Source organism: Pyxicephalus adspersus, chromosome 7, assembly GCF_032062135.1.
Source record: "Pyxicephalus adspersus chromosome 7, UCB_Pads_2.0, whole genome shotgun sequence".
Taxonomy (NCBI): Eukaryota; Metazoa; Chordata; class Amphibia; order Anura; family Pyxicephalidae; genus Pyxicephalus; species Pyxicephalus adspersus.
Window position 1 is genome coordinate 70,197,899 of NC_092864.1, and position 19,322 is coordinate 70,217,220.

Consider the following 19,322-nt stretch of genomic DNA (forward strand, 5'->3'; position numbering starts at 1 on the left):
ATATATAGATAGATATATATCCATAGAAGCAAACAAGAAGATGGGTGGCAAAAGCGAGGTCTTGCCCACCAGAGTACTCAGGGATTTATTACCAGGCGGATCCTCCGGTCAGCCATCTTAAGCGTTTAGGCATTTGCCTGTGTAAACAGCTGAATCAATTAACTCTTTCTGAACCTGAAAATATTAGGTCATTTAAAATTATGCTTATTTCTTAGCTAATATATATGTATAATAATATATATATTAATAAATATATGTAATATATATATGAACACATCATACATTTTTATTTAGGGCTAACTGGAAGATGTATGCCACTTGAAAGAATTATTTTTTAGGGAAAGATTGGCTTTTAATGCAAGCTCGCTAGTGTCAAGCTGCCAAAGTTCCGCGCTTCAAATCGTACAATCATTTCAGTTGATATATGTCGGGAGAAAACACCAGCGTATTACCAGCGGCTGAAAATCTGGGTGAATTTCTGATTTTGCTTGATGAATCAGGCTCCCGGGGGAAGACAACACCAAAACTGTTATCTGTAACACAGGCTTTGCTCAGCACCTTGTGCCAAGAGTTGCACATTAACATCAATTAAAACTGTTAAAAAGTAAAAGGCTAAAGCAAGGTGGGGATGTCAGAGTAGCAAACACTATTGTATTCCAAGCTGTCCTGCAAAACTCTGTCACATGCTGTGATTCTTCCTGTTGTGAGAAACATAATTGCAATTATTGCATAATGGAGCAGGTATTTACCAAACCAAAAAGTACTGCAGTAGTTGAAGTTTTGTCACACAGTGGGCTTTTTTTTAACATGGACCACCAATAAGTCCATAAATAAATAAACATAAAAATAAAAAAAAAAGTAAATAAACATGCTATTCTTTACAAGGTGGCTTTACATCAAGTTTGTAATTATAATGACAGGTTAACCTTGCATGTAAGAGGACGTGTAGGGGGAAAACGCAAAAACCCAAATTGCAGTTACCTTTAATTACCAGACTGCTTTGGACATTTCTGTAATTCATTATATTCAGTAGCCTGGGATAATTTCCCTAAAAACCCCACTGGTGAATTTTAATTAAATTATTTGGAACTGCTGTCCTTATTGATTTCTTAAACCCAAGTTGAATTGGATAATGTTCAATAGATAGATAAACTCAGGTTTTTTAAATAATAATTTAGCAAAGTTTCAAAAGATATAGAACCCTTGGATGAATTATGTATCCTAGTTGCCCTTTACCATGACATTATCCCTTTCCCTTTTTTGTATCATAATATATTCTTCCTTTGAATGAAAATTATTGAAACATAATTACCAGATTGCAAAAAGATTTGTGTCACGCACAGAGAGACAGGACCACCGGGGGGTGCTATGGCTTGCACGGAGGTGATGTGAGCCCTGAGAAGGGCCAAGCAGTAACCAGGTTTTCTCCAGAGCCTCTGATGGTGAGGATGTTGCGCTGCTAGTTACTCCCAGGTTGCGGTCCTTGGGCACAACACGGTACCAAATCACAAAGCAGAAGGATAGTGGATGGAAACCGAAGTTGAGGCTAGTAGCAGGCAAGAAAGGTCAGGTCACACACCAGGTGTCATTTGCCAGGGATCCAGGAGATAGACACTAGTGACACTGTGGGCACAGGGAACACAGGAGACACTGGAAGCAACAGGAAGCACAGGTGACTCAGGGATATCCAAAGACAGACAGGAACACTGGAACAGCACAGGGAAGTTGGTTGGGAACCAACAGACTGGACAACAAGAGGTTAACACAGGAGCTGGACAGAGGAAACACTGAATTAGGCAGCCGGTGAACAGGAACTAGCTCACAGAACTAGGGGCTTGGCACAATGGAGACACATTGCACGAATACTGAGTGCAGTGTGTGAGCTAGCAAAATAGCCAGGGGTAATTAAGAGGCTATTTCTTGATTGGCCGGCAAAGCTGATAAAGCTTGCTAGAGTACGCATGCCCCCAGTCAGAACTGCCTGCATGCACAGGAAAGATGCGCATGCGTTTTACCAAAGAAGAGGTAAATGTGACAATTCGATTGATATTTTAATTAAATAATACCATTTACACTTGAAAATTAACACATGCAAATAAAAACAAATGTACCTATTTTTACCACAAAAAAAAGGAAAAATACTTAGACCTTGACTTGATGTGGCTGTCACTGCCAACACTCAAAACAGTAATTAAGAGAAATGCAGCTGATGTTTTGTTTTTCCAGCAAGATTCTTATTTCCCTATGATCGTATTGTGGCATTAATTGTACAGAAGAGGTCCACCAGCACCACACCGCCAGAACTAGGGGGGGGGACTATAGACTATATACAGGAGGAGAGAACCCTGCCCCGAAGAGTTTACAATCTATATGGAATATATTAGTGAAACTTTAACACGTGTGTAGGAGTACCAATAAATTCCTGCTCAATTATAAATTTGTTAGGGTGGCACCGCTTGTTAATTCAGTACTTGAACTGTGGGCAAGTTTGTAAGATGTGTCGCAGAAACAATACAACTTTTACGACTCTGGCTAATCTGTGTGTATTATTATTATTATTATTATTAAACAGGATTTATATAGCGCCAACATATTACGCAGCGCTGTACATTAAATAGGGATTGCAAATGACAGACTAATACAGACAGTGATACAGGAGGAGAGGACCCTGCCCCGAAGAGCTTACAATCTAGTAGGTGGGGGAATTTCACACACAAAGGATATGAGATATGTAGTGTGGGAAGTAGTGATGGTTTCAAATGACAGAAGAAGCCGGGTAGGCAAGTTTGAAAAAATGGGTTTTGAGTGCTCTTTTAAATGAGCAGAAAGTAGGAGCAAGCCGAATAGGACGAGGAAGACCATTCCAGAGAGTTGGAGCAGCTCTAGAAAAGTCTTGTATTTGTGCGTGTGATGAGGTTATGAGTGTGTACTCATAGTTTAGTAATTTTAGTATCTAGGCAGGATTCAGTTGTCTTCAGATATATTTTGGAGCATTCTTTATCATGGTATTTTTAAGTTTTTGTCAGTCATTTTCCTGAAGGTACTACATGACATTGTAAATTAAAATATTTTCATATTCCTAGGCACTGTTTAACCATCAATTTGGATATACTTTTTACCGACTCATCCAGTTACTTACAGCCATATTTGTGGATCATGTTCAGACTCATCACTTCACAAAGATCTTATGCTTTTAGTTTTCCATTGCTTATGCATGCATTACAATAATTCAATCTCTTCCGCTTGTAACCTTTCCATACGAATGGTATCTTGCATGCAACACACAAGAAATTTTTTGTGAAGACCTCTCTTTGTAAAAGAATACAACATGGGGGGGATTACCCCGCAGCACACAGCCAGCATTCAGAGCTCTCAGCTCCAACGTGGCCAGCTATGCAAACAGAGGGCACCATGAAGGCTGCTTATACCAGCAAACCAGGAGTTCTTCCACCTGCTACTTGTCGCCACCACTCCCTAGCATTTTTTTCTGGCACAGTTGGAAGTGCTGGGGAATTGGATGCATCTCAACTGTCCTCAGGAATGGGGGTAAGTGCTATACAGGGCCACTCTTTTCCAAGCTGCAACCTATCCCCCCAGCCCTGTGCCACTTTGTTGGGTGCCCTCTCTTTCTATGCCCTTGTGACAGTGAGACAAACCACCTCAGTTTGGGAGGGCCCACTCTCAGTCTACCATCAAATGCCACCTACTTCCACAACTATAGCTGCCGCATTAATACCACATACCCACAGGTTAACTTTCAACAAGCCGCATATTATTGATTGGATGACAGAGGCTGCGGGACAGTGAAAACCTGAACATGGGCTGCAATTGGCACACAGGCTGGACTTTGGCCATGCCTGGCCTAAGTGGACCCGTCGGCAGGGGTGAGATTCCCTCCGACTTGGATCAAATTGTTCCATTTTATTAGTTATGGGGGTTTTATGTAAATATAAATATAAAACATATATATATATATATATACAGTTCCTAGGAAGGGTACTGTCCCTGGTATCATAACTTCCCCACACCCACTTTATTGTGGGGGAAGAATTCAACCTGCCCCATACTGCCCGTTTAGATTGTCATTTATTGGATGCCTTATATCTCCCCACCACTATCACTCCCATTTCCTGTCCCTCCTTTTGGTAATAGACACCTGCTCCATCAATTCAGTTTGTTTGATGCCTGATGCCTACAATATCCAACAGATAGGCAATATACCTTTTTTTTTTAATAACCTGCCCCTTAGGTCCACCACGTCCTCTGTCATTGAACCAATCACCTGTTCTGATCATGCCCCTTCACTGCTGGTGGTTGAGTTTGGCTCTGTCCTGGGTTGGGAAGTGTAATTGGCGAATTAATGAGTTTCTGCTCAAGTTTCCTCTGACTAAATTGTCCCTTCAAATTAACCTTAATGCATATTTCCTGAAGAATGCTTGTTCTGTGTCCCAGGTCTCCACCTTATGAGAGGTACAGAACAATAACTCCTTGTGTGAACCCCTTGTTTGAAGCAGCATACACCAAATTCAGGAATGACCTTCTGATCAAAAATCCAAAAGAAAACTTTGTCATACTCATTCACCTAGTCCTGTCCTCAAACTTTAACTTAGCCATTCTCTGCTTCTTCAGGCTCTCTCATCTGTTGTCATTAAGGGCCAATCACATTCTTGGATTTCCTCTTACCTGTTAAGGTATTCTTTTACTGTCTCCTACTACCACACTAATTCTACCCCACAACCACTGTCTGCTGTTGTATCACAGAATTCTGTCCCTGGACCCATTCTTTAAACCATCTACACTCAGACTCTAAGACAATTAATACTCTTTTTTGGCTTTCACTATCACTTCTATGCCAATGGCACCTAAATATATGTCTCTGCTTTTGACTTTTCTTTCCTATTATCTTGTGTTCCTAACTATCTGTCTATTGTTTCTCCATTTATGGAATCCTTTTTCCTCAAATGTACTATGCGCAAACAAAGTGTGTTATCTTTACACTATCTGCTTGCGCTTTCCCTTGGTTAGTCACCGTAAATGTAGATAACACTTCATTAATGAACTTTTAAGCCTGATTCCTGGGGGTATTATTTGATTCTCAGCTATTCTCTCTCCAATTCACATCTCCTTGCATTGTTCAGATACTGGCTCTCTTTTCAATTCCTCCACAATTTATTCATCAAAAAAACAATTCAAACAGTTCAAACTCCTTACCCTCCATACATAGCCTTACTAATAACACTGGGAACGCACTTTTTGCTGAGTTAGATCTTACACTTGTTTTTTTACTAATTTTTGGGTAGTGAATCCAGAAATTACCCCAGTTTTTTGCTATCACATCAGGTTGTTAGGATATAGGGTACCCTCCTATTTTTTAAAAACCATACAAATTTTACATACAATGAAAAAATAATGAAATATTAACTTGTATGTACTGTTTATTAAAAATTCCTTAGTTCATACAAAGGATTTATTGTTTCTCTATGACATTTTTTTTTAAAGTAAAACATTTGTAAATTAATCGGTTAAGCGTTTAAGGTAAAAATTTACACTTCTAGACTTTCCTGGTGTGTTCAGTGTTAGGACAATCCCACCAGATGCTCCAACAGTAGTCAGCCATCATATGTACATCCCATCTACCCTGATACCGTCCTTCCATGACCTTTAAATCTTGGTGGAATCATTCACCTTGCTTATCACTGACTGCACCAAGGTTTTCCAGGAAGTTAGAAAGATGGCTATGCAGAAAATGCACCTTGATGCTCATATTGCAATCAAGTATTTTGTAGCTCTCCAAGAGTTTCTGGAGGATTTCTGTGTAATTACTTGTTCATATGTTTTCAATAAAGTCCTTGACAATGGCTTTGAATGATAACCAAACATTCTTTTCGACTTCTGACATTGTCCTGATGAAATGTTCATCTTCGATGAGCTGCCGAATCTGTTGACCAAACACACCGGCCTTTATTTTTTCAAATGACAGGCTAGGAAATGCCAAAAAAAGGTACTTGAAACAGTCTCCTTCAGTTGGCAAAGCTTTAATTACCTGCTTCATCAGACCCATTTTTTTGTGTAGAGGCGGGAATAAAATATTCTTTGTATCAACAAGTGGCTCATGTAGAATGTTTGGATCACCTGGTTTTAAAGCAGAATTTGGAGGCCAATTCCTTTCCACCCAATGCCTCTCACGAGCTCTGCTGTCCCACATGCACAGATAACAGGGATACTTGGTGTATCCGCAATGCTGACCAAGAAGGAAGCATAACATTTTAAGGTCAACACAGATGACCCAATTGTGTTGGTGGTATTGCAACAACTCAACAACTTTCTTTATGTCTGCATATTCATCACAAAGAGAAACTGACTGGACAATTGGGACTGACCCAAATATTTTGCCATTGTGAAGGAGGACACACTTTTGCTATGATGAATAGTCACCATTCAGTTGGGTTATAGATTGGAATTCCCAATTCCTCCATTAAACCAGGTATGTTATGGCAATACACAAAGCCACTGTCAGTTCTAAAGTACTGTAGAAATGGGATTTCTCTGGTTTGAAAGTACAATACCTTTGTTCCTCTTTCAAGTTTTTCCTATGGAGTCTTGATGGTAAGAGTTCTAAAGCCTTCTTTGATAGTCCAAAATCACGTGCCAAATCACTCAACTCATGCTGATTAAATCCCTTATGAACAGAATCCTCTTCAATTTCAAACTCTTCGTTCTTGTTGTCACCTAGTTCATCACCATTATCATGGTCCTCAAGAGAGGGAAGTGTAATGAAAACTGGCTCTGGAATTTCATCTGAATGAGCCACTGGGCGTATAGCGAATGGTAGACTAGAATACTCTGTTACATTTATTTTTCCTGTTTTATGCTGAAGTTTTCACCATACAAAAGTAACAGTCACTGAAACGATCTCCTGGCTCTCGCCAAACCATAGGTATACCAAATGGCATCTTATCACATGTTCCATTTTTCCACATCCGTAAACCCTCGACACACTGTTTGCACACCTTATGAGGGGCCCAAGACTTATCTTGATCCCTAAGTTTAACTTTGAAATATGCCAAATAGGCTTGCTCTACAAATGTGCTGATGTTCACCCTTTGACTGGGAATGGTGAAACAAAATGAGTCCGGGTTGTCTTGCATGTAAATGAATAGCCTATACAAATCCACACTTCATTAATCGTAATAATATATGCAGTAGAGAAAAAAACCTGACGTGATAGAAGAAAACTAGCTGCACTTTCAGAATCAGCATACCTGTTTTAGTGTAAATAAGCTAAAAAATTAATGTCAACATTCAATTGGTTCAAAAATTTTCCCCAGTGTTATCAAATATAGTTCCAACTGAACCCTTCAGTTGGCTCACAAAATCCTCCATCCAGGACCTCTCACAAGCTTCATCTCTTGCTTCTACATTCTGTTCCTCATACTAAAAAATAAAAGGCAAAAACACTGTCATGGTCTCCTTCAGTTACGTATCCACATCTGCCTTCTACACCAGTTGGCAAATGACTCACTGTTCCTTTGCTACCTTTTTCTTAACCTCACCTTGTCTTTCCCCTAGACAAGGGATGTCAAACTCAAAAACATAGAGGGCCTAAATTAAAAACTTAGACCAAGTCACGGGCCAAACTTGAAATTGAAAAAACAATTAATCTCAATACGAAGAAACAAGAACACATGGGAAGAGCATGCAGTAATATGCAGTGGATTGATTTAAATTATTTAGATCAATTGTTTCTTTTTTCTTATTAAGATTAATTGTTTTATTTTGCTAGAGTATGCAATGTGAAACCAAATGAATTGCTGCATTCTCTAGGGCTGTAAAACAATTAATATAGCAATAGCTCTATGATAATTCCTGATAATAATAAAAATGATAATTTTTAAACAGCAGTCTATGCGGATTCCACGCATAGGCTGCTGTTCAATAGACACGAGTGATGCTGCTACTAGAATTGCCGGCATCACTTGCTTCTATAAAATGCGAGGCCACGCATAGGCAGAGAGGCCGCTGGTCTAGAGACGCGAGTTATGCCGGGAAATGTAGCAGCGGCATTGTACTTGCGTCTATAGAATGACAGCTTATTATGAATTGCAGCTGGCCCGCCATTACTACAGATTGCAGCGGCTGGCCAGCTGCAATTCATATTAAGAATTCTTTTGGGGGTCAAAAAAAAGGAGCCGTGCCAGAGTTTGACACCCCTGTCCTAGAGTCTTGTCTCTTGCAGTATTCTATCAAATCTAATGTTTTTCTGTAATGTAGTATTTGTATCACTATGTTATTATTGTACACTGTAAGATCTATGTATGTATCATGGTTCCCCCTATTGTCTACATTGCCTTCTGTACTAGAAAATGTTGATATAAAAATATAGTAATATGAGTGTTTTTATGTCTACAAAAATTAGATGTCTTCTGCATGATTAACACACATTTATCTAAAGGATTTGAGTTTTACCTAGGTCTTAGATACATAGTAATTATTTTATTTCTTTAACATTAGTCCTAATTCTTTATTTAAAAGGATAGTAAATTATATGCACTTTTTATCCTATTAATAATGCTATGTATTCACATGGATATATAGGTGATGTATACAGTTTATAATGTTTTAAGCTTATAACAGTTTTGTATTTTATTTACATTAGAAAGATGAGTTTATCATGAAGGCAAGAAAGTCTTATACTTTGAAATATCTGTAGCAGTGCTACAAATATCCTGCAAGAGGCAGTGCTGCAGTGCTGCAGGTAACACACACAAAAAATACTTTACATTTAAAAATTACATTTGCCAGTAATTTACATTTATTCCCTAAAGTGAATGCAAACACCAATAAATCCATAGCTGGAAAAGCCACAATATATTTTTAAATGCTACAATAATGCAATATTTGTGTCAAACAAATGATATAACTCATTGAAAGCAAAAATAAAAATGCAGCTTTAAAACATATATGTACATGTTCTATGTTTCTTAGAATAACACAGTCTTTGTTTTGTAATCAATATTTTATGTATCTCTTTTTAAAAAAAAAAAATATGTTACATGGGTACCTTAACTCGAACAATATTTATTTAGCAAGATTTAACTAAATATACTCCCATACATGTAGTCTGCTTACTGCACATAGATACCACATGCTATTATTTGTGGTTAATTAAAAGGTCTTTAATGGTAATGAAATTGTCTGATGTGGAAAGGAAATGATACTGCTACTAATATCCTGCAAATACACACACTTACACCTACCCTTACAGCACATAGGAAAGGCAAATTTCAACTTACTTAAAAGTTGTTTTTGTGAATCAGTAAAGTTTACATTGCCATGCCAAAAAGGATTTATCAAAGGGGAACACTTGTCCTTAACTGAAAGAGAAACAAAGGCAAATATAAATATATGTAACAGATTTTGGCTTTTCCAGCACATTTCAATTTTAATAACATGCAAATATTACTTACATTTACACATCCTCCAAAGTCCTGAGTGGGATCTGAGGGTCTCTGAAAAGTTCCTTTTTATTTCCAGTTTAGATGCATCAATAATATACCAGTAATCAGTTCCAATAGCAACCACTAAAAATATAAAGCTCACTATACCAAGAAAAGCCATGAACAAAGACAAAATGCTCAATTTAAGCTTCATTGTACATTAGATTCCTTGTTTAATCCAAAAAGACAGGTGATAGTGTTGTATAAATCAGTTTTCTATTCTCTGCAGAAGTCCATTTTAGTAGCAAGTAAAAGAATTACCATCTTACATTCTTCAGCAAGGTCCAGTGATGTTCTAGTGCAGTATACAGTAGTACAAGGTTGCATAAATGCAACAAGCAGTACACTGAGAGCTATCCTGACTCACATATCAAGCAGGCAAGATGTGCTGAAGGTGGGGAAGGGATAGACTGAGCTGCCTGCAAATGTAATGTACTTTTTTTATCCAACATATTTTGAGCAGATGGAATATATTTGTAAAGGGTTAGCATTTACAAGTTACATACAATAGATTTTCCACAAAAAAAATATTGCTCATATACAGTGCATGAGAGCTTAATATAAACAATACTAGAATAATGTGCAGTAGCTAATCAATATTACTTTACAATGACACCATATATATGGGCACACAATCCCTTAGCCACAGTTTAATTTGTCCTGAAATTTTTAATAATGAACTATATACACTCACTGGCCATTTATTTAGATACACCTTGCTATTATTACTAGGAGATTGGACAGAAGGCAAATTCAGCAAGACAAGCAGAGTTAAGGTAATGATAGTTTAGGCAGATCCAGGGAGTTACCATGGGGGTGAGACAAAAGGCAAAGTTCGGAAGACAAGGCTAATGTCAAACAGACACAGGTTGAATCAGGAACAAGTAACAGATCACTAGCAAAATGGCTAGCATACTGAGATCATCCATCAAAAGAGTAGCGATAAAACCATGGGGCTATGCTCAGACTGGTAGGATGCAGTGCATTTACCACCTTGTCATGCCAGTGAACCACTGCCTTGGGAAAAATACTACCAGTAGCTTCTACCCATGGCAGCCTGATGGAATATGAGTGTCAAATCTACAGACATTGGTTCTTTAGGAATGAGCACTGTGGTGCAAGTGGGAGAGAAGCCTCCATGAGCCATGTGGGATGGTTTGATTTCGAGGCAGGTCTGAACCTGCCCTAACTAACATAGACCTATGTGAGTTCAGTGAGCTAGGTTCTCATAAAAAAACTCACTCTCCCGCAAGTTGAAGATTAACCATTTCCCCATAGGTTGGACCATAAGAGGATAAGGATGCAGTGTGGAAGGTCTCTTTCCAGTAAAGCAGCCATTCAAGTCCAATTATGGGTACGAGAGGCTTTCAGCTCAACCAAAGGGTGAATACCATATGGAGCCTTGGGGAGGAAAAAGAATGTGGAAAAGGGTTAGCAATACATTTGGGTATACAGGTGGGCTACTGACTTATGCAATCGGGGAATTAAATTTAAAGTAAGGTCCTGTACAAAGAGTATGATGAAATGTTGATTCTTATAATAAAGAGATAGGGGCAAATACTGTAAAATTCAAGGTTTAAATTAGGATTTACCAAGGTGCAGGACTTAGTAAAAGTGAATATAGATAAAATCAAGATAATCAATGTAGAAAAGGGAGAGGGGGGTATATGCCCACTTAACCAGATACTACTTTTGTGTATGGAAAACTTCCTTTGATAAGGTGGTGAGAATAGCTCCAGGTCCAAGGTGTGGAATGAGCAAAGCATTTGCATAGGGCTGCTCCCCTTAAATCTACCTCCCAGGAAATGGGATGGGCAAGCATAGACTGCCCATCTGAGAGCATATGGTGAGGGTGTCCTGGAATATTTAGTAAGCATGGGTCAAGCTGTCAAGAGAAAGCCAAGCTAATCTAGCTGGTTCCAAGTAGTCTGTGTAGGAATGTACAAGGGTGCTGTGCCATGGTCAGTGACAGCGGGCACACAGAGCATGCATGCGCCATCAGAGAGATATCAATCAGAACTATACTCAATTAGACTATCAGGAGGGAGCCAACCTGTAGAGCCAGCTTTAGGCTGTATGAAAACTTTAGATCACTTCACATTCAGAGAAGAGGTGAATATATTAATTCATCAAACAAAGTATGAAACTAGGATCGTACTGACACTAGAAGCAGTATGTATATAAATGTTTGAAATAATATAATAATACCTTGTTGTTTAGATTGGTATAAATTTATTAGTATTTAAAATTATGTAATAATACATTACAAGGCGATATGTATAAAAATATATAAACCTAGTGTTATCTATAAAATGTGGATACAAACAAAATAGCGTTAATAGTTACAGTATGTTAAATATATTTATTTATATCAATATTAACAAACCTATAAACCACATATAAATCTTGGGTTACAGTGACAATAAAAGCAGTTTGTTTACAAGTATTTAAAGTGATACAATAAGATTTTAGATAGCATAAAGTGACTATTACACCACTTGAGTCATATGACCTGGCATAGTGGGAATTATATATATCCCTGCCGTATATAAATTATAGTGTCATAGGAGACGTAACAGGGGGTCAAACATATGACAAAGATTTAGGTGTGACCTTGTTAGGGATGGCACAGGTAGGTAGGTAATTATAAAGGTATTTATACCCCACGTAGGTGAGTATAAGGGTAGAATAGTACCCCTAGCTAGGAGTGTCTGAGGGACATATGTCATGTGGATATTATCTCTGTTGCACGTTAGGATTTGGTGTAATTTGTATATATTATATGATAAGGAACCTTATATGGCGTTATAGGTAGATACGAGGTAGGGATGTAATCACTGCTGGAAACAACATTGAAGTTAGGGAGTGGATTATGATATGTGTTATATTATCCAGGGACCATGTGAGAGGAACTAGCGTTCCAAAGTGTCCCAACTGTATGACTAAAGGGAGGTCGCATTCCAAATCTTGCAAACCGTACCATTATTATCTATTTCTAAAGTATAATTTATTGGAAAGATTTAAAAGTCACATCATAAAGGTCCAGATAGGTGGTGGCATTAAGTAGAGTAATCCAGTAGAGTATTCTTTCCTTGCAATGAAGCTAATGCATTCCTGATAGTTATGTTGAGTTCTCACAAGGTGGCTGATCGGGGTTGGTATCTTTCCATTGGTGATGGTATATATGTGTTTATAGATTCTTTTATGGAAAGGTATTTTTGTTTTGCTAATTAAAAAAAAAAACCTACAATCATGAAAATGATCCCTGGTATGGCACAGTTGATGTGGTGTTTGATCTTGATCTTCCTTTATTCACTTACATTGTGAGCAGATTTTGAGACTCATTGTTAGGGGTTTTGTAATGTTATATAGCATAATGGCTTTTGATCTCGGTGTTTTTCAAGGATGCTGCCTTCCTGAATATGAGTTGTGGACGTGGTTTAAAGCATTTATTGATTAGGATTGCTTATTAGAAATCCCAATGCTTTTGGCATATAGCCCCATATTTGTTCATGGTGTCAAGTGATAATTCTAGTCATGCAATCTGTGTTTGTGTCCTTGTTTTCGTATAGAATTTCTTCCCTACTTAGAGGTTTTAGTTGTTGATTTGTTTTATGTTTTTTAAGTAATATTTTGCTGTAGCCTGGGTTCAATAATCTATCCCTGTTGTTGGGCCTGGGTTTCAAATTCATCAGTGTTCGTGCAGTTTCTCTTTAATCTCAGGTATTAACTGTAGGGGATTATTCTAACGAAGGGTAATGGGTAGGCACTTGTGGCATGCAGGATGGTGTTCCCTGCTGTTGCTTTTCTAAAAAGTGCAGAGTTGAGTATTAAATTATCCCCTATCGTTATAGATTTATAGTCAGAGTTCATGGTGAATCTTAGATTAAAGTTGTTAGCTGTTTTGGGTTTGGCCTGTCCAAAGCATGAGTACATCATTATTATACCTCTTCCAAATGATGATATGGCTGGTGTATTTCAGCATGATAATATTGGAGAAAAGTTCATTTTATGGTCCCCTTGGCAAAGGCCTCCTGAAAGATACCATGGAATTCTAAGTAGACTTGGTCCAGTGCCTCAAGGGGAATTCCCTAAAACTCTGAGACACATTATTTTATATTGTCTTGGATTCATGATGACAATATTCCCTCCTTTGTCTAAAGGTTTCATAATGATTTGATGGATTTGAGATTTATGAGAGCCTATGAGAGAGATATATTTGTGCTTCTAGTGGGTTAGCTAGTTTTTGGTGACAGAATTCACATACATGGAGATATGTGGGTTGGGCAAAAATCTGTTGATAGAATGAAATTTAGGGTGTATTTTGGATAGATTGGGTTTGTGACAAGTAGTTAAGTCCAGTCCAATTGACAGTTTAACACAGGCGCAATAAATAATCTGAGACACCATAGGCCCTTAGATGGGCAGTCCCTGCATGCCTATTCTACTTCCTGGGAGGTAGCAATTTAGGGAGACCAGCTCTACACAAATGCTTTGCTCATTCAACACTTACGTCATCATGCCTGGAGCAACTCTGCACTACCTTACCAAAGGACATTTTTCATACACCAAAGAAGCATTTGGGTAAGTGGGCATATACCCCCTTTTTTCTACTCCATTGATTATCTTGTAATATTATATCTATACACACTTTTACTGAGTCCTGCATTCCCGTATAAATGCTAATTTTTCGTATCACAATACGCTATTTTCGAGACATGGCATATAAATATACACCTTTACCCCATCTAGATATTGGCTTTCTACAAGTCCTATACATATTTTACCAATACTACTATTTTGTCAATTTTACTATATATATTTTGTACACATTTTACTTGATGCCCTTGTCATATATTAAATAACTGTAAACTTGCCAGAAATGGACTGAGCACCAGGATTGGGATCCGAGCCTAGGGGTGCTTTTGTGTCTGGTGGTAGCTCTACCCATTATGCTATCTGAAGTGCTGGATAGCTCCCTGCCATTTTCACAGTCAAGCTTCCCTGATAACCTGTAGTGTCATGAACTCCTTGCTCCTCCGCTCCTAGCTTGTTCCCAGATCGTGACACTGAGTCTATATTGCTCTCTGCACATTGCACGATTGAAGTTGTTTGTATAAGATCACAACCCAAAAACCCCTCGTTTAGTCATTTAGAACCTTCTCTTAGGTTTATGGTCTTTTGGTTCTCCTATCTTACTGGGGGTTTGGTTGTACAGTGTATTCATTTGCTTTCGCCAGAGTTGCCTGCACTGCGTTTCTGTCCTCTATTATTCACTATTGTTTGCATTCATTTGCAAATAAATACCCATAACTCATCCCTGACTTGAGGCTATTTAGTGTATGCAGCCAATGCTTGTTTCCTTCCTAATTCTGCTGGTACATACCCTGACAATATGGTTATAAAAGTCTGTACCATGGATTGAACCGTGGATTGGCTTTAAAATGATCACTTAGCAAACATTTGAATTCATTATTATCCATAAAAGACATTAGTAGATGAGTGAGAGAGCTGTGGACAAATCACAGCCCCCTAAAAAAAACCCTCCTTAGAAAAAAAACATATGTTTGTTGTATAATTTTCAATATTTTCAAGAAAACATTGATTCTCAGAATATTTTCTTATTTTACATGCAAGAATTCAACTGCAATCAGACCATAAATATATTTAATCAATGTGTACAAACTGATAACATCCCACTCACATCTCATAACATCACTCAGTATTGGTGTAACTAATAATTTCACTCTGTAATTTCGAGAAAAAAAAACAACTTGACTCTCATAAAAGACTGACCTATCAGTCAAGTGAAGAGCTATCAGAAAGACCTATCAGTCAACGAAGAGCTTGTCTAGGTAATTGCTAAACATGTAAACAGCATTTCATTGTTAGCCACTTTTTCAATCTTTCTACATATATGTAAAACTGGATTATTAAATAACTATTTTAAAAGAGACCAAGAATAACACTAAAGGACTTGCAAAGAATAAAGGTTTCATAAATAGATTCTTGAGTATCTTTTATGTCAGAATAGTGACCACCTAGCCCAGCCGGTTTTTTGTTCCAGCCTAATGGCCCCTGGCCCACCTGGCCTAATCCTGGCCAGTAACCCACGGTAGAGTCAGAACCAACTACCGGAGCCGGAGCTCCGGAGCCACATGCGGCTCTTGAGCCTCCGTGCTGCGGCTCCCTTCGCTATTTACCCCAGCCAGCGTTAACACTTCCGCCACCGGGGTAAATGGGGAACATTCCCTCTCCTCCATATGCATTGCGGAGGATAGGGATTTCCATCCAGGAGGCGTTCCAGGTGGTGGCGGAGCCATTATGGCGGGACTGGAGAGAGACCGGCCTAGTTTGCTCCTGCCTACCCCTGAAATGGCCTAGTGGGCAAAAAAGTTTGCCTACCTCTGCTCAAAAGGAACACTTGTTAAGAAACACTGCTTTACCCAGTTGAAGTAAAAAGCTTTAACTTTAATTAACCATTAATTAACAAAGTGAACTTTCCTTTGTAAAGCCTCCTTTCAAAAATCAAACAATCAAAGTTTCAAGTTACATTTAGTCTCATTCATTTCAATCCCTTTTGGACTGGAAATATTTTCATTTTTACAATACTGTTTACATTTTAAAAATAATCTTTTCAATAACATTACTCAAATTAGTTTGCATGAAAAACAATATTTTTCTTTTATCCTGTACAATTTTTAATTTTATCAAAGTTAAATGGAATAAAGTTACTGTTTTACTTTGTATGTTTTAAAAAGTCTCTTTTATTATATTTATACTGTGTTGTGTAAATATTGTTCCTATATTATTTTTAGATTTTTACATGGGCTTCTGTCCCTTTTTCTGTAATTTAAATATACTGTAAATGGGTATGCTGTCTTAAAAAAATAAAATAATTATATTTTTATAAATAATATAAATACTGCTTACCCCCTTTTTAGGATAGGGCACAGAGGACAGATCTGCTTTGCAATGTCTGGAGAGATGCAGCTAGAAATTTAGCACATTAATACAATCACATAGGCCAAGTACCTAAGCATCTGTCATTATCCTTTTATAACCTAGTTATGTGAGTGTGTTTGAATTCCATTAATGGTTAACAGAAGAATACAAGTTATAGAAAACACCTTAAGGTGGAAGAGAATAGTATATAAAAGGTATGGGAAATGAAACTGATACTACTTAGTGATGGTCAAATGAACGCCAGGGTGGGAAAAAGTTGTCAATAGTAGGTTAATAAATAAGTGGAAATAGCAGTGTGGTGTGAAATTATGAGTAAAGTTAAATGTAGGTTTGATAGGAACATTGGCACAAATTAGAAGACAGCTACAGTTTCCCTAATTTAATTCTAAAGGGAATTAGAATTGGACCAGGAAATAGAAGAAGATGATCAGTCACAAACGCTTTACCAGTGAAACCAAGAAAATGAAGTTCCTCCCTGTAACACCTTGTATAGGTTTTTAGGCTACTGCCAAGAGCAAGGTTTAATGTCACCAACTGCACAAGCAAACAAACAAGCAAGTAAACAATATTGAGGAAATGGGGACACCTCATGGAACCTTAAATAGGGAGTTCCCATGTGTGTGCATAATGAGTTCTTTCTAAAGGTGGCCAGTGGAAGTTCATAGTATCCTTGACATTCAGCGCCACCAACAGGAAAGGCAGAATATGGCAGAGACCATAACAATCAGCCATTTAATCACTTTTATCCATCTTTGTTGTTTTTTTGTCACCTATTCCTTAAAAGTTTTACCAAAAATACTCACACAAGCCAAGTTGCTCTCACACCAGTTCCCTCAGTCTAGCACAGAGTTACACACAGCTTGCTAGACAAGATGTGGTCTTTCTAAACCAGTCTCACCCATCTCATGAATTTAGTATTTCTCCTTTCTAACCTTAACTTCTTTACCTTTTACCTTTATAGATCCTGTGCTCCTTTACTGAATTTCAGAACAGGTTGATTGCAGAGAGATCTTTGTAAAATAAATCATACTCTGTTTTATGACTCTTTTGCTTCACTCACTTCCACTGCCCTATCATTCCTAGACCAAGCTACCTCCAAATATAGTCACAATATAATGGTTCTAGAAAAAATTGTCTTCCACTAGGGAAATAAACATATCCCAGATATAAAACCCTATGGACATAGTTGATCCAAAGGAAGGCAAAAAAATGCCTGGTACAATTTGCTCCAAACAGGAAAACAAAAAATCCTTCCTGAATCAGATGTTCCTTGGATCAACAGTCACTATTATCTTTACTTTAAAGATTTAATCCCCAGTTATATTCTGTGCATCTAGAAATCATCCAGTTTTTCCCCAAAGTAATCTATAGGAGTTGCTAAAACTACAGTGAAGAATCCCTTCCTTATCCGGAACTTAAACTTCTTTTCCTCCAGACGCAGAGTGCCCTCTTGTTCTTTGTAACGATCATAAAGTGAATAAGTGGGAAGAGAGTTCTCTATATGGACCATTTATATATTTATACAGGGTGATCATATCCCCCCTTATACGTCTCTTCTCAAGGGAGAATAGATTCAGTTCAGCTAATCTCTCCTCATAGCTGAGCTCCTCCATTCCTTTTATTAGTTTAGTTGCCTTTAGGTTTAGTTCCCTGTCTGCATTCCCCAAGATTAGGTGTATGGGCCTGTATACTTTCCTTTTTATATCTCCTTTCTTAGAAAACTCACAAACCATATCAGCCTAATTGCAATGCCATTTGTATGAAGATGATTCATCCCTGATTCCCTCCCTATGTCCTGGATAAAAATTTATGCTGCCTGTTAGTCATCTCATAATGAATCATGGACAGTCACCTGAAACCTGATCCTGGAAAAAAAAGAACTAAAACTAATCAGCTTCCTACCTTCACCTGCCAGGTCCCTTCAACATCTTTCCTACCAGTAGTTGTCTCCACTCCACAGCCATTCTTAGTGTCCCCCTTCAATGTCCACTCTTTTTCACCCCCTACATCTTCTGGTATTTACATTTGCACAACATCTGCAAAATATTCCTTTTTTTACTATTTTTACTTATAATGCCCATATGAAAATCTCTCCAATGGTTTCCATTGTGCCTCACAATCAACCCTTATTGCGTTGGTTTAAAAACATTTCATTGTCCTGGTAAAATGTCCATAATAAAACAGAAAAGAAAAAAGAAATAAAAAAGAAAAAGAAAAACATAAAACAGTCACAAGAATTATAAAAAGCTATTCAAGCTGGAGGAATAAAACGATAAACAACTTGTACCCAGGACAGAAAAAATAATATAAAAAAGGGTTACATCAAACATCAGTTGAAATTAAATCTCAGAGGATCATTAAGTAGCAGCTGGTGAGCATACAAAGTGGTTTGATCAAATGTGGATGCAATTCATTTTTAATGTCCCTAGGCAGGGTGGCTTTCGAGGATTCACATATTTCAAAAAAGGGATCCAGAGAGTCATCTATCCAGTCCATCTGGAATACATATCTTAGTTTCTATAGAAAGAGACCTAGGTTGTGTGTGTGGGGGGTCCTCACATCCTTTGGTAATACCTACCCCCTGTAGAGTTAGAGTACCAAAAATTAGGGATATGTGTAAAGGAAAGTACAGTGCAAATGAAACCACCAACTTCCAAAAACGTTTAATCCTAAGGCAGTTCCAAGGCATATGAAATACGCTCCACTGCTCCACATTTCATAGAGGGGAAGAACTGATCCCCATTTGGTAGGGGCAAAGGGGAGAAATATAGGTATCGTGATAAACTCTCTAAGCTCTTCCAGGGTATCAACAGGGTTCCACCCAGAAAATGAGTGACCCACCTACTCATACTTGAATGT

General features: G+C 37.9%; 1 protein-coding gene across 1 annotated transcript in view; it reads right to left on the reverse strand.

Moving 5' to 3' along the window:
* Window positions 1–11,254, reverse strand: part of TMEM114 (transmembrane protein 114) — a 20,946-nt gene extending 9,692 nt beyond the window's left edge. The window contains exons 1-2 of the mRNA XM_072418908.1: window positions 9,468–11,254; window positions 9,294–9,374 (exon numbers count right to left, since the gene is read on the reverse strand). Of these exons, the coding sequence (XP_072275009.1) occupies window positions 9,294–9,374; window positions 9,468–9,651 (265 nt within the window). The 5' untranslated portion in view covers window positions 9,652–11,254. The remainder of the gene's footprint in view (window positions 1–9,293; window positions 9,375–9,467) is intronic.
* Between the last annotated feature and the right edge of the window lie 8,068 nt (window positions 11,255–19,322).